General features: G+C 41.7%; 1 protein-coding gene and 1 long non-coding RNA gene across 2 annotated transcripts; one reads left to right on the forward strand and one right to left on the reverse strand.

Moving 5' to 3' along the window:
• Positions 1-2,231: 2,231 nt before the first annotated feature.
• LOC133499344 (uncharacterized) lies at positions 2,232-8,270 on the reverse strand. Its single transcript, XR_009794632.1, has 3 exons — positions 7,469-8,270; positions 7,180-7,285; positions 2,232-2,479 (listed from the first exon to the last, which is right to left on the reverse strand). It is a non-coding gene; the product is annotated as an uncharacterized LOC133499344 (long non-coding RNA).
• Positions 8,271-8,364: 94 nt separating this feature from the next.
• LOC133499340 (tubulin beta-1 chain-like) lies at positions 8,365-13,578 on the forward strand. The gene is made up of 4 exons (XM_061817263.1): positions 8,365-8,523; positions 8,978-9,086; positions 12,014-12,124; positions 12,267-13,578. Exons 1-4 carry the CDS (start codon positions 8,467-8,469, stop codon positions 13,325-13,327), a joined length of 1,338 nt encoding a protein of 445 aa, XP_061673247.1. The 5' UTR covers positions 8,365-8,466; the 3' UTR covers positions 13,328-13,578.
• The last annotated feature ends 2,532 nt before the right edge of the window (positions 13,579-16,110 follow it).

A 16,110-nucleotide genomic window follows, 5' to 3' on the forward strand; every position in this document is an offset into this window, starting at 1 on the left:
AATAGCATTAATTGTTTAACCAGCTTAATGACTATTTGAAACACTCATGTTGGTTTAATTTTGGGCCAGCCATCCAAATTTGATGAAATTTTACACTTGCGATAGTTCAATGATATCTTTTGAAGTTATACATAAGCTTGGGCAGGAGGATTTTTGATTGACAGGGCTGTCTCATGTAGTTCAACACTCGAACTGTGCTTGGAAGTCGGTTCAATTGGACTCGTAATTAAACGAGACCACTGAAAAAAGGATTAAGTACAGTTCTACATCACTGAAAACTAAAGCCGCAATATGAAAAATATTTTGAAATTGTACCTCACCGACAGGGAAGTTATTTGTAGATGTTTCTTTCTTACAGCTCTTGCTTGCAATGTAGACACTGGCTCCTGGCGGTGTCCCTCTTTATACTTTGACAGGCTCTATACCACATAGGGGGGTCCTTTGAGCCTTGATCCTTTATTAAATGGATGTCATAGCTGACCAACTACAATGACACCATAAAAAGGCTTTTGAATGTGGGTTTACATGAAAATACGAACTATATAGGTTGGTTGTTTTTTAGTCAAAATGTGGCATTTCGCAAGAGGTCTGTTTGAATTTAGAATAAAAATGTTCTTTTCCTGTTGGTCCTTTTCCAGTACACCTAAAATGGTTTATTTCCTAGCATCCATCTGTTCATTAGTTTACAAGCTACTTTCTTGATCATAAAAATTCCAAACAGATGGTCACTGCATTAGGAGTCTAACATCAGATGTGGAGTAATTGTTTTTAAACATTTTGCATTACATCAGCAGGATTGATTACAGGTGTGTCAGTATAAAGGATGGAATCTGTCATGTAGCATTAATCTTACTGCTTGAATCAGAATCATCTTTTTGGCCAAGTAGGTCAACAACACACAAGGACTTTGCCTGCGGTAGTTGGAGGTGCCCTAGTACGACATGTTGAGTGGGACAGCAGACGGACAGTCAATTGAGGAGAGAACACTTTTCTTGCCTTTTTAACTCACAGTTGTGGAAAGGATGCAGTCGTCTAGCATTTAGAGCAGTTAGAATGTCCATTAGAGAGACAATTCAGTGAAAAGGTTTCATGGTTAAGTAAAAATCAAGACACTGTACAAAAGAAGGTAGATGGGGGATTACAATCACACAAATGCACATACTTCCTTAAAACCATTAATCCTCATCATTCTGCATAACATTTTCTCTCCATAAAAACACATGGCATCCATAAATCTTTTGAATACTGATATGCTCTATTGAGAGCTCACATGAATCTCATAATGCACTGGATTTGGTAATGTCCAGGGAGAATGTCCCTTTGTGGCAGTTGTCACTTGAAACTCCTTGGAGACAACATCATAGCAACTAGTACACTGACACTGGCCTGTAAGATTTTCCCTTCGTTTAAGATAATGCTCAGTTTTGATATGCACTGTAAGAGACGTGGCCCTTAAGTATTCTGTGTACCGATGACAGTATGTCGTGGATGACTGGCATCGTCCATGATAATTAGTCAGTATATAGTTGAGCATTCTCTTTTCTACCACTATTACCGGAGAGTCCAGTTTCAGTCCAACAACAGAGCCATCCCACTTGATAAATTTGTCCAGCCTAATGGAGCTTTTTTCGTTTCTTATACTAATGCTTTTTCCAATGTGAATCTTTCAAACCATTGTCCCCAGTTATCTCTGTGAGACTAGCTCGTTTCAATATGTCTTTGGATTATTGACATCATTACAAACTATGAGTAGGACTTTTTGCTATTAAATGAAGCATGGTGAACAGAAAGTATCATAACATTTTAAATAAGGCAACACCAGCAAATTTTAATTTTATGAAAACGTGTCCAATAGGGATAAAAGGTGACGCGATTGCTGTTATTTCTAAGTCATTCTTTTAGTATAAAGAAATTATACTGTGATTTTAGCTCTTTTGAATCTCTGCGTTGTTTTTTGTTTGTTTGTTTTTTGTTAAAGGTGGCCAAAATGTTACTGTTTTTGTAATTTATAGACCTCCAAGATACAACAGAAAATTTACAGAGGATTTTTCAGAACTGCTGTTAGTTATTTCTACTGAGTACAACCACTTTGTCATAACGGTAGATTTTAACATTCATGTTGTAGGGATTTGCGAGTTTGGACCCTACGCGTGTTCACGAGTCGAGGAAGATATGACCAATGATTATAAAAAGTTAACAGCAAATGGATTTATTACAAAGCAATGTGCAGTACAAACATCCGGGTCTTATCTAGGTATCTGCCGCACACGAGACGTGTGTCTTCTGGCAGGATAGCCAAAGAAGAAGATAAAAGCTGCCCAGTAACACAAGGTTTTTATATGAATGTGTTCATGTTAGAAGTGGCTGCCCCCCCTCCGCAGTCAGATCCTGGGCCGGGATGGTAACTTTCCGCTCCTATTCTGGTGTCGTTCGTCTCCACGGCAATGCCTGGGAGAGGAGTATGGCGCCAGCCGGTTTTCTGCGTACAAAGACAACTAACCCGCCTTCACAACACATCCTTGTCTGATGAGCAAATGGGCAACACTTTATCCGTTGATTAAATGTATAAGGTCATATTTAAGCAAATAATGAAAGTGCAATAAAAGTCTTCTTTCCCTCTCTTGGTCTATAAAATAGATCACAAAAACAATCGCGAAAATTCCCAAAGTAACCCTTCAATAAATATGGAAAGCATAAAACCCTCTCTAATCGTCCAAGCATACCTTTTAACAAGTGCATAGTTTCATGATTCAGAACACCCATAAGCTTCGCACCTGCAGGACACTAGACAACTCAAATACAGCAAAACATTTCTAAAAAAGTAATATCACGCAAAAAGTATTAGTAGAACAGAAGGGCAATCCAATCACGGGGCATGTCAACATCATGACAATCAGGAAGCGGTGGAAGTTTAGTATCATTTTCAAGGGGAGCGATAGCAACAATAAAATCATCTTGAGGAGCGTGTCGGGGCGGGGGTCTAATGAGGACATAATTACCACAGCCATCAGCTGGGGCACCAGTGGTCTTCTCAATCAGACGGGTTAAAAGAGAACAAATACAAGGAATGCAACAGCATCCACAGAGGGTGAAAATAGAGGTGAAGACCACCCAGAGAGATGAAGATTGATGAAATGACACCCTTTCATTTACCAAACGCATTCATCCAATTATCCCACATCGACGTGTCAACACCAGAATGTGCCTTCATTTTCTTAGCAAGGGTTTTATGTCCATCTATAGCCTTAGTGAGGCGTCTGCCAGGTTGTGATATTTGGCAAACACCTCCTTTATCGGCCAACAGTGCATCCAATGCGATTCTATTTTGGAAAGTCATAATAGATGTAGCCTTAAGTTGCTCATGTACAGTTTCAAGTCCTTCAAGGGTGAAATTGCCCAAACGTTGCACATTATAATGGATGTAATTGATACGGTCGACATTTTCGTTTGGAGTAACGGGGAAAATAGTGGAAATTACATATATATTTTCAAAACCGGCAACTACCTGATCAGTCAGTTTATACTCATCTGGGACACCACGGGGGACGCCAAAAGCGTCAATTAAGGTGGGATCGTCAGCACCAAGCCAGGTAGGTTTGGACCTACGTGAACAGTGTAATCGGCCAAGAGCCACAGACTGTGAATGCTGAGACAGTTGAGGAACCTTTGGACAATTTCACCTTGAAAATCTCAAATACCATGAATGTTGTTGCTCTTGTCAAAACTACGACCATCTTGAGGTGACCTCGGGTTGTGAGCAGAACTTTTCTCCTCTTTCGTATCCAATCAGTTGTACATGTCGTCATATGCCTCTTATTTAGCCTTCGCCACCTCTACCTTTGCCCTGCATCGCATCTCAATGTATTCCTTCCGCCTCGACTCAATCCTCTGCATGTCCCACATCTTCTTCACTAATCTCTTTCCTTCGATGACTTCCGAAATTTTGGGTTCCACCACCAAGTCTCCTTCTCCATTTCCTACCAGAAGGCACCCCAAGTACTCTCCTGCCTGCCTCTCTGAGTACCTTGGCAGTAGTATTCCAGTCTTCCGGGAGCTCTTCCTGTCTATCTAGAGCCTGTATCATCTCTTTCCGAAAGGCCACACAACATTCTTCCTTCCTCAACTTCCACAACCTGATTCTCTGCTCTACCTTTGTCTTCTTAATCTTCCTACCCGTGACCAGAGTCATCCTACACACCAACATCCTATGCTGTCGAGCCACACTCTATCCCGCCACTACTTTACAATCAGTAGCCTCCTTCAGATTACACCGTCTTCACAAAATATAGTCCACCTGCGTGCTCCTACCTCCGCTCTTATAGGTCACTCTATGTTCCTGTCTCTTCTGGAAATAAGTGTCCACCACTGCCAATTCCATCCTTTTTGTGAAGTCCCCCACCATCTCTCCCTCAAAGTTCCTTTGCTGAATGGCGTACTTACCCATCACTTCTTCATTGCCCCTGTTTCCTTCGGCAACATGTCCATTAAAATCTTCACCAATCACAACTCTCTCCCTCTCTGGGATGCTTAGGACTACTTCGTCTAGTTCCTTCCAAAATTTCTCTTTCAACTCAAGGTCACATCCTATTTGTGGGGCATAGCCGCTAATCAAATTATACACAATACCCTCAATTTCAAATTTCAGCCTCATCACTCGATCTGATGCTCTTTTCATCTCCAATACATTCTTAGCCAGCTGTTCTTTTAAAATAACCCCTACTCCATTTCTCTTCCCATCTACTCCATAGTAAAATAATTTAAACCCTGCACCTAAACTTCTAGCCTTACTCCCTTTCCACTTGCTCTCTTGGATACACATTACATCAACCTTTCTCCTTATCATCACGTCAATTAACTCCTGAGCTTTTCCTGTTATAGCCCCAACATTCAAAGTCCCTACACACAGTTGTAGGGACTGTGCATGCCTCTTCTTCTTCTGCTGACTAAGTCGCTTTCCTCCTCTTTTTTGTCTTCGTCCTACATTACATGAATTTCTACCTACACCTTGCAGATTAACAGTGCCGGGGGTGGGCGTAGTTAGCCCGGGCCACAACCTATCCGTTATGGAAGTCATTTGATGAACGCTCATTAATGGTCCAGAAATCACAAACTGGTTTAGGTCCTCAATGAATGGAAGAAATGTTGATGGAATACAAACCCATAGGACAAATTCAGGTCAAATAGTAGCGGAGAGAGTCTAAGTAACACAAACCTCGCCTAATTCAGGTCAGTCAGGATCACCAAAATTATTGTTTTGTTAAATACTACAATACTGAGAGAGAGTGTTTTATATTATCTCTGTGATCAAAAGTTTATATAAACAAAAAGTACTATCTCCTTAAAGGGCCACTGTCATGAAATGGGTCATTTTTAGTATGTTATTCATAAAAAAAAAAAAAAAAAAACGGCAGCCAATATGGGCCAATGTGTTTTTTCACCACAAAACATGATTTTGACGTATACAGCTTTTTGTAACTCCCGCCATGAAAATCCTTTCGAGGGATTTGTTTTCGAGAAGAAGCAGGTAGTGACGTAAAGGACAGAAGTGCCCCCAAGTGGACTTGTTTGTTTCCATTAGTTTGACCTCCGGGAAGGTAGCTCGTTGTTCCTTCGTGTTAGCCAAAATGGTGGGTCGTTGCATTGCTGGACATTGCTTGAACACTCAGGAGAATGGATTTTACCCTTCATAAGTTTGCAAGAGACCCGGTTCGTCGTGAAAAATGGATTGCACGGGTCCAGAGGACGAGATCTTCGTGGGTTCCAAATGACAGGTAGGTGTGTTGTACAGGTACTAAAACAAAATAATAGTTTGGGCCGGACCACGTAATCGGTCTCTCATAACGTAACAAAAGATCCGAGTACAAAATGTGTCGATGTACGCGTCGGACGGCGTCGGGCTGCTGCGTCGCTTCGCCAGTGAAGGCTGCGCTTCGGGTTCACGGACGGCGGCGGCTCTGAAGAACGCAGCCGACAATGCCTCACTCAGCAGCGTGCGACAACAACGCAGTAAAGCGCCCCGGTTTGATGGTGTTGTTCATCGCGTACTGCGGCGGCTATGAACAACCTCCTAAAGCAGCATGGCTTGGCTCCATTATAAGCCACCATGGCGCCGAAAATGAGCCACACCGGTTGAGGCACCGCGTTTGCCGGTCACAGCTTCGGTGAAGGCTGCGCGTCGGGCTTGCGGATGGCGGCGGCTCTGAAGAACGCAGCCGACAATGCCTCACTCAGCCGCCTGCGACGACAACGCAGTAAAGCGCCTTGGTTCGACAGTGTTGTTCATCGCGTACTGCGGCGGCTATGAACAACCCCCTAAAGCAGCACGGCTCGGCTCCGTGATAAGCCACCTCGGCGTCGAAAATGAGCCACTTGCAGCTTATCGCAGCCGCGGAAGTGGATCGGACAGGGAGGCGGTTTGGCCGTGATCACATATCATCTGAATATGGCTCGAAACAATAGTGTAATATTTCCCTGGTAACTTCACTTGGTTGTGTGGTGTTCTCCTTTTCGAAAAGAGTTTCCGTGTCAGAAGGGGCGTGTTCGTCTCCCATAGTAGGGTGCACCGCGTGTTTTTTCATTGGCGACTGTTCGGTTGACGTCCTGGACAAAGGATGCAGCCAATATGGCGAGCACTTGGATGTCGTAGAATGACACTTCTGCAACTTTGCGCATGGATGACGCGCTCTCCGCTCACATTTATTTTTTCGTATGGACATTGAAGTGAATAATGTTATATGTATTTTTCATTACAATATTTATTTTAGAATGTTTGCTGACACTTGACCTTTAAAGAACACGGGGAAACCCATAAGATGATGAGGTCATGGCTTTGGAAGCTCCTCATAGGTTAACTGACATCTGAGTTAATTGACGGCATATCTGGGGATGTATTTAGGGCCGCACCTCAAACATTCTGCTTAATTGTTTGAAAACATGGGAAAATCAAAGAAATCAGCCAGGAAATCACAGAAAGAATCGTGGAGATCCACAAGTCCATCTCATTTTGGGTGCAATTTCTAAATGCTTGAGGGTCCCACATTCATCTGTTAAACAATTATATGCGGGTATAAACATCATGAGAATGAGCCATCACACTCCTTAGGAAGGACACGGGCTCTGTGTCCCCGAGATATTTTGGTCCAAAATGTGCGAATCAACCCCAGAAAGAAAGTTAAACACCTTGTGAAGATGCTGGATGAAGCTGGTAAGAAAGTGTCATTGGCCACAATGAGTCCTGCACTAACATGGGCTGAAAGGCCACTCACAGAGAAAGAAGCCATTATTCCTAGAGAAACATAAAAACAAAAAAAAACATTAGTTTGAAAAAAGACACCACAGCAAATATGTTTAACTTCTGGACATGTCCTGTGGTCTGATTAAATATAAAATGGAGATGTTTGGCCAAAATCACCAATGTTACATCAGGAGGAAAAAGGGGAAAGCTTGTGGAGACCTGAGAACACCATACCAACTGTGTAGTATGGAGGTGGCGGCATCATGTTGTAAGGATGTTTGGCTGCAGCAGGAACTGGAGGTCTTCACAAAATAGTTGGCATCATGAAGAAAGAACATTACATGGAGACATTAAAGTAACTTCTCAAGACATCAGCCTGGAGGTTAAAACCTGGGGGCAAATGGGTCTTCCAAAGCATGCTGTCAAAATGTTATTTCTTTCTTTTTCTTTTATTTTCTTTCCCTGAACACATTTTGGTACATTGAGTACAACATTTAATGAAATGCCCATTTGCGGTGCCATGGGTTGCTCAAACAGACTTGTGGTACGGTGGAGCAGCTTTAAAGCGATGGCCTCCCAGCTCTGAGTACCTGGTTCTAATCCCCCCCCCCCCGTTCCACCCACCACCCGCTTGGAATTTGCTTGCTTTCCCTGTGCCTGCGTGCATTTTCTTCCGACACTCCTGTTTCCTCCGATATCCCAAAAACATGCATTCAATGGAGACTCTAAATTAACCCTAGGTGTGATTGTGAGTGCGACTTATCTGTCTCCGTGTACCCTACAGTTGGCTGGCAACCAGTTCAGGGTGTACCCAATCTCCTGTCCGATGAGAGCTGCATTGGCTCCAGCACTCCCGCGACCCTCGTGAGCATAAGCATCTCAGAAAAAAGAACGAATGGATGGATGTTCACAATTGCAACACTTTATATCAAGAAATATGACAATCAGAAATTTGCGTTCATACACTTTCCCTACGATTAGTGTTTTTGTTTGTTTCATACTTGGCAAACTGTTCCGGATGTACAATACAATTTTGTCGGTGGTTTAAAGAAGCAGAAGAAGAAGAAAAGGAAGAAGAAGAAGAAGCGCAACCAATAACCGAGTAGTTTCGAGAATAAAGGGGCGTGGTGTCCCAGTGAAAACAAAATAAAAACCCACACCGATCAAAGGTTCACAACTATTGTACTCTTGCGTTTGAGTCACGTGAGACAGTCTAATCAACGCAACAGAAAATGAGAGAAATTGTGCATCTTCAGGCTGGTCAGTGTGGAAATCAGATTGGTGCTAAGGTATATCATTATGTCGTCAGTTGTTTATTTAGTTCCTTTTTCCGGACTGCGTTAATGAAACAACGTCTGACGATTGTCTTTTCCATCGCAATTTTTCGTTGGATTACATTTGGATGAGGCTTTTTTTTCTTTTTTTTTTTTTTTTTTAAATTCAAAGTCATAGTTGCTCGATGCGAAGCAAATCCATGCGTTTGTTGTCCTAGTTCCCTGGGAGGAAAAACAAGTTGGCGTGTCCAATTTCACGCCATTTTCCACTCCATTAATGTAGGCAACTTTGTAATAAGTCATTTGATGACTTTATTAGCGAGTTGGCTTTTGTCAAAAAGTAAGGCATGTGACATGCCGTTCTTTGTGTTTGGTAGCTTTGATTCGTTTCTCAACTCTGTCCCTTGTATTATGAAGGGTAGTTAACTTTGAAGATAACTCCATTGTGGTAAATTTCATGTTTGTCGAGTTCTGGGAGGTCATCAGTGACGAGCATGGCATTGACCCAACTGGGACATATCATGGGGACAGTGACCTGCAGTTGGACAGGATCAACGTCTACTACAATGAAGCTTCAGGTAACATCGAATAAACAGTGGAACTTATACCTCTAACCACTATATAAAAAGTAGCAACGTGACAAGTGACCACTGCCTTGGTAGAATTTATTTATTTTTTTAAGAGTGTGGAATGAGGACTTCAGCTGTCTCCAAAATAAATAAATTTAACCCCCACAAACTCCCAAAAAACAATTGACTAATGCCTGGACTGATCTAACGAATAGGGTTTCATTTTTGGTATTTAAGTTGGGTCTTTAAACCGATTCATTTGAAATACCACAAATTTTTAGAATTTGATTTCAAGAACATCTTTGAATTTTGGCCAGTCTGTGCTGTTGGGAGATATTTTTAGCAGGAAAAAGTGCCAATTTCAAAGAAGGGACTCAACGAGTAGCAGGTGAAACTGCAATATAGATTAGTAGGGACATCTCTGCAACTGCTTCGAAGGTGTCAAAATGTAGCTTTTCTGGGTGAGTAAAGGACATTTATGTGCTGGTTTGGTATATTCCCTTAAAGCTCCACTGACATGAAATGCTTTTTTTTTCCCCTCCCCAACCACAAAACATGATTTTGACCTAATATGGCTTTTTGTAACTCCCGCCATGAAAATCCTCTTGAGGGATTTGTTTTGGAGAAGAAGCAGGAGTGCACTCTGGCGGATGAGTGTTTATATTAGTTTTACCTGCTGGAAGGTAGCTCTTTGTTCCTTCGTGTTAGCCAAAATGCCGTCTCGTTATATTGTTGGAACACTTGGTTTACGGCGTTGTCATCTCTCGCGGCATTATTCATTCGTTGGCTTTGTTCATTTCCGACCAATCCAACTTTGTCGACTCAGGATTTACGTAGAAGTTGACACAATTGTTTCTTTACTGTTCAAAAGATTCTTCATGTTTACACATGATATCCAAAAAGAACAGAAGACAATCTTGTAGTGCGGGGTATCGCAACTTCGGGTGTCTATTGCACAGGGTAGAATAAGATTTGTAGCACCAAACTTCATAGTTGTACATAATAGCTATATCAGAAGGTGTGTACCAATTTTCTTCTAAACAATCTAGTAAGTAGTTCTTGAGTTACTGTTGTCATGCCAACCTGTAGTGACATTTTTAAATTAGATTGAGATTTTACATGTCAAAATGTGAATAAAAAAATCTGTCTTTTACTTTATTGGGGGAGAAAGTTCCAAAATGTTTTGGCATATTGTATGCTAATGAAGTCCTTTCAATATGACTATTTTTGTAAGAAATAAGTTCAAAATCGATGTGACAGATACAGAAATGTGTAAAGTTTTGGTGACGTTTGGAAATAGTGACGGTAATTTTCTTTTTTTTTTTTTTAACGTGAAATTCAAGGCTTTCTTTTTGTAAACCATACTGTCTAAAGGTAAGATCACACTAAAGCGTTACCCAGAAGCCCCCCCCCCCAGACCCATTATCTAATTTACAAAATTATGTAGTACTTGGGTTTAAGTACCCATTCTAAACACTTTTTTAAGAAGCCCTGTCATGTTGAGATAGATAGTGGAAAAGTCTGTTTTTCCTCAATGTGTTACATTAAGTTAGGTGAATAAGGAACCAGACTCCTTAAATTATTAAAGCTAAAGGCCAGAATGATGAAATATTTTTTTTTTATGGAATTTCATTACTTGGTATCATAGCTGATAAACTATGATGTGGGTCAAGCATTTTGTAGCTCCTTCCACAGGCTTCTCGCATTAGTTGGCAGAAATTTTTATCCATTTTTCCTGACAGAACAGAAGTAACTGAGCTCTGCTTTTCCATCTGTTTTGCTTGCACATACCTTTTCAGGTCTGGCCTTAAAATTTCAATAGATTTGAGAGCATGGCTTTCACATGTTATCCTAGAGCAACTTTGATCAGTTTGGCAGACTGCTTCATGTCATTGTCTATTAATAAGACTCCTTTATACCCAGTTTATTTGCTGAACTCTTGATGTTCCTTCAGTAGTTCTCCTTACTCATGATTTAATTTTTTTTTTTTTTCCTCCCCCCCAAGGGATTTGTACCTGTCCCTCCACTAACAAAGCAATCCCACAACATGTTGCTGTTTGTTGTGGGGGTGGTGATATCTTCCTGGCAGACTAATCTATCAACCTTCTTCCACATGTTTGGTCTATTCCCCAGGTGGCTTGTGGCAAACTTCAAATGAGGCTTATTATGGATATCTTTTGAGAAATGTATTCTTGCCACTCTTCAATAAAGGCCAGATTTGTGCATTGTATGACTGATTGCTGTCCTATGGACAGTCTCCCCCACCTCAGCTGTAGATCTCTGCAGTTCATTCAGAGTAATCATGAGCCTCTTGGCTGGATCTCTGATCAGTCTTCTCTTGTTCGAGGTGAAAGTTTAGAAGGCTGGCCCGGTCTTGGTAGATTTGCAGTGGTCTGATACTCCTTCCATTTCAATGTAATTGCTTGAAAAGTGCTCTTTGAGATGTTTTAAAGCTTGGGAAACTTTTGTATCGAAATCCGACTTTAAACTTCTCCACAACCATATCTTGGACCTGTCTGGTGTTTCTTGGTCTTCATGATGCTCTCTGCACTTTAAACAGAACCCTGAGACTATCACAGCAGGTGCATTTATATGGAGACTTGATTACACACAGGTGGATTCTATTTATCATAATCATCAGTCAACATTGGATCATTGAGATCCGCACTGAAAGTAAGAGGGCCGAATAATATTGCAAAGCTCCACTTTTAAGGCTATTTGTTGAAAAAGTATAACATATCCAATAAATTTAGTTCCACTTCATTTTGTCGTGTTTGTTGATTCTTGACAAAAAATGTAATTTAATATCTTTACGTTTGAAGCCTTAAATGTGGTGAAGTTCAAAGGGGGGTGGGTGAATACTTTCACAAAGGTATGTGTGTGTCTTTGAAGTAGTGTGTGGTTAAATATCTATTCACCCGATGTACTGCTCTTAGGTGGTAAATATGTTCCCCGCGCTGTATTAGTGGATCTGGAGCCTGGGACAATGGATTCAGTGCGGTCTGGGCCTTTTGGTCAGGTCTTCAGACCAGATAACTTTGTCTTTGGTGAGTCATTCTGATGAGTAAATGTATTTATACATCAGAAAATTAACAAAACAGTTTATGCTTTTTTTTTATAAGAGATCATTCTATGTAGTGTTACTGTTGTCAATTAATGTAGTGTTAATGAGCTTGATCTTTCTTACAGGCCAGAGTGGTGCTGGTAACAACTGGGCTAAGGGTCATTACACAGAAGGTGCAGAACTGGTGGACTCTGTCTTAGATGTGGTGAGAAAGGAGGCAGAGAGCTGCGACTGCCTCCAGGGTTTCCAGCTCACACACTCTCTGGGTGGTGGTACTGGCTCTGGAATGGGCACTCTCCTCATCAGCAAAATCCGTGAAGAGTACCCAGACCGCATCATGAACACCTTCAGCGTGGTCCCCTCTCCAAAAGTATCTGACACAGTGGTTGAGCCCTACAATGCTACACTGTCTGTCCACCAGCTGGTAGAGAACACTGATGAGACCTATTGCATTGACAACGAGGCGCTGTATGATATCTGCTTCCGCACACTTAAGCTCACCACTCCCTCCTACGGTGACCTCAACCACCTGGTCTCTGCCACCATGAGCGGTGTCACCACATGCCTCAGGTTCCCCGGGCAGCTTAACGCTGACCTGCGGAAACTGGCTGTCAACATGGTGCCCTTCCCCCGTCTGCACTTCTTCATGCCGGGCTTCGCTCCCCTCACAAGCAGAGGCAGCCAGCAGTACAGGTCCCTCACAGTACCTGAGCTCACTCAGCAGATGTTTGATGCCAAAAACATGATGGCTGCCTGCGACCCACGCCAAGGACGTTACCTGACAGTGGCCGCCATCTTTCGTGGTCGCATGTCCATGAAGGAGGTCGATGAGCAGATGCTCAACGTGCAGAACAAGAACAGCAGCTACTTTGTCGAATGGATCCCCAACAATGTCAAGACCGCAGTGTGTGATATTGCTCCCCGGGGCCTCAAGATGGCTGCCACCTTCATTGGCAACAGCACAGCCATCCAAGAGCTATTCAAGCGCATCTCAGAGCAGTTTACAGCCATGTTCAGGCGCAAAGCTTTTCTCCACTGGTACACGGGCGAGGGTATGGATGAGATGGAGTTCACTGAGGCAGAGAGCAACATGAATGACCTGGTATCAGAGTACCAGCAGTACCAGGATGCTACTGCTGAGGATGATGGAGAATTTGGTGAAGATGATGAGGAAGATATGGCTTAACTCGTTCCCCACAGCTGTTCATTATTTAATGTGAAATATGTTCCAGGTTTCTGTTTTCACAACTGTCTGTTCACTAAGTTTAATGCATAGTGAAAGTTGAGTTAAAGTATTTAATTTTTAAACAAAACCTGACTGTACATGCTGTGGTACCTCTAGAGATGGTCAGCTTTTCCACAAAACGAACATTTGGATTAGGTATGTAACTGTTTTTCAATTAAAACTGGTAAAATATGTGTAAAACTTTTTTTTTCTTTTTTTTTTTATAAATATCAGCAAATTCACTTAAGTTGGTTTGTACTTATTCATTAGGATAAAAGGAAGACTGTCAAAAATAATAGGAATGGGAGAACACGTTAAAGCTCAGTAGATGAGACTTCAGTGTTTCTTTTAATACCAATATTCTCCACAGATTTAATATAGAAATATCTCTAAATTGGAAAAGTATTAAAGAAATTCGGCTCTTGCTCAGACATTCCAATGACTCCAGCTGGTAAACTGACAGCCAATCTGCGTTTGCCACATCTGCAGTGTTTCCTGTGCTGAACTCGTTGCTTGTGGATATGGTTCACTGAACAGAAAACCTCCACTGTCTGGAATTGTGTGGCTGATTTTTGTGGAAAAATAATTACAAGTGACTACAATGAGCAAACCTACACGTTTGAGCCAGAATACACACAGGTGGAACTTTATGTGTTGGAGAGGGGGGGGTGTTGCTAACAAAAGAGCACAACAATCACCAAACATGGACCTTTGTAATCTTTGAGACGGGCTCATTTCAAAAGACTTTGTGTTCTTTGTGACCTAATGCCATGGGGCAGAATGCCAGGGTTGTCCAGTAACCCTTAGTACGTAACATGGACTAAGAAATAATTATAACATAAATAATTGGATTGGCTGTGTGGTAGACGGTGAATTTTTAAAACAGCAAATTGGAGCCAGTTGAATCTCAGGTATTGCGTTTTGAATTTTAAAGTAATTTTTTTTTATATATGGCAAATTTGTTAACATTGAAAAGTTAAACTGAAATGCAATCTTATTTTCTGAGTACGGCATAGGACTAATGGTTTATTTATACCTGGAATATAAAATGCAAAAAAATTGGGACTTCTATAAAGTGATTACATGTATATATAACCATCCATCCATTTTCATATTACCTGCATGAGGGATGTGGGAGTGCTGGAGCCTATCCCAGCTGGCAGGAGGGAGGGTAAACACACACAGACAACATGCAAACTCCACACACGAAGGTCCGGGATTGAAAGCGGTTCCTCATAACTGTGAGGCCAATACTTTACAGCTGCGTCACCGTTCCTCCATGATGCATTTTACGAAACATCTTGTTCCTTACACCGGCACACTGTGAGGCCAGCGTCTTATGCTACGCCACCATGCCTCCTCACAAAGTATGTTGTTTATACAGTACCGGTATGAGAGGTTCTAGCTAGGTGGCTAATAACCAGTAATGCTTAGATGCGTGCAAATTTCCCCGGCTGATGGGCGAGTCAACTGTGACACCCACGGATTTATCTTATCAGGTTGACCCCATGGGAGGTTAAAGAATGACGAATTTGGGTTGGTTTTCTCAGTTTTGTTGTAGTTTGTTGCACAACACATCAGCATCTTGGCCTAGCTAGAACGAATGGTCTCTAATGCTAAGCAGGGTTAAGGATGTTTTTTCTGGGTCTCACTGTGAAAATTGGCACATATCCAGGTTTTGCTTTGATTTAAAAAAAATGTTCTTTTAATTTTTTTCAATTAATGTCCAAAATATATGTAATATCACTTCAAATTGAGGGTTTATTGTTCATATGAATTTTGGACAAAGGCCTCATTTAAAACTGGATCAAATGACCTTCAAAGGAACCTATCCCAGCTGACTCTGGGTGAGAGGCGGGGTACACCCTTGAGTAGTTACCACCCAGTCATAGGGCACATTTTGACTGCCATTCGTGGACAGGCTCTATGGCCAATTTAGTTTGCAATAACCTAATGTGCATGTTTTGGGGATGTGGGCGGAAAGTGCATGGAGTACCCAGCGAAAACCCACGCAGGCACAGGGGAGAACAAGAAATTCCACTCGGATGAAGGAGAATTTGAAACCTGGTCCTCAGAACTTTGAGGCAGACATACACGATGCTGGCCAATACAAGGCAATCACTCAAAAAAAAAAAAAAAAAGTCTAGTAAAAGTAAAGGCTTGGCCATTGTAATTCTGGCTTTGATCAATAGATGGCAATGTAGGCTAAATCCTTTTTTTCCCCACCAGACATACCTAAGGTGGCCAGCAGGGTCCAGAGCAGCACACTTCACCTTACCTCCAGGTTCAGTTTGACCCCAAATCGTGACAAAAGCCATCTTGGCAGAAAACAAATTGTCCAATTTTTTTTTTAAATGTAATTTGCATGTCAAGTGTAATTAAATATTCAACTATAATGTGTCATTCCGATGTTTGCCGTATTGGATGATGACGCATTGATCTCTTGAATATTGTGCATTTTAAGCCTGGTTGTTTTGAAAATGGTATTCACATATTTGGAGTTGCCCCTACACCGCTTGAACATCATGTTGTGGGAGGTTTCTTTCAAATGGCCTCTATTTACAGTGATTATGATTTTAAGATGTTGCTCTACTGTGCTAAAATTCTGTAACTTTTGTCTCCAGTGCTGGGGTCCTCAGGTCCACAAATTGTATTTTGGACAGTGATAGTGGTTTTGGATATGCTACCTTTTATTAATGACTGTAATGAGTTTGACAAGAAGCAACCTGGATGGGTTTGAAGTG

This window comes from Syngnathoides biaculeatus, chromosome 4 (assembly GCF_019802595.1).
Source record: "Syngnathoides biaculeatus isolate LvHL_M chromosome 4, ASM1980259v1, whole genome shotgun sequence".
In the NCBI taxonomy this organism is placed as follows: domain Eukaryota; kingdom Metazoa; phylum Chordata; class Actinopteri; order Syngnathiformes; family Syngnathidae; genus Syngnathoides; species Syngnathoides biaculeatus.

Bases quoted from the DNA above. Each gene is read 5' to 3' on its own strand.
- LOC133499340 (XM_061817263.1), top strand. From the start codon at position 8,467: ATGAGAGAAATTGTGCATCTTCAGGCTGGTCAGTGTGGAAATCAGATT. The intron at 8,524-8,977 runs GTATATCATTAT...ATGTTTGTCGAG, and splicing joins GAAATCAGATTGGTGCTAAG to TTCTGGGAGGTCATCAGTGA. The intron at 12,125-12,266 runs GTGAGTCATTCT...TCTTTCTTACAG, and splicing joins ACCAGATAACTTTGTCTTTG to GCCAGAGTGGTGCTGGTAAC.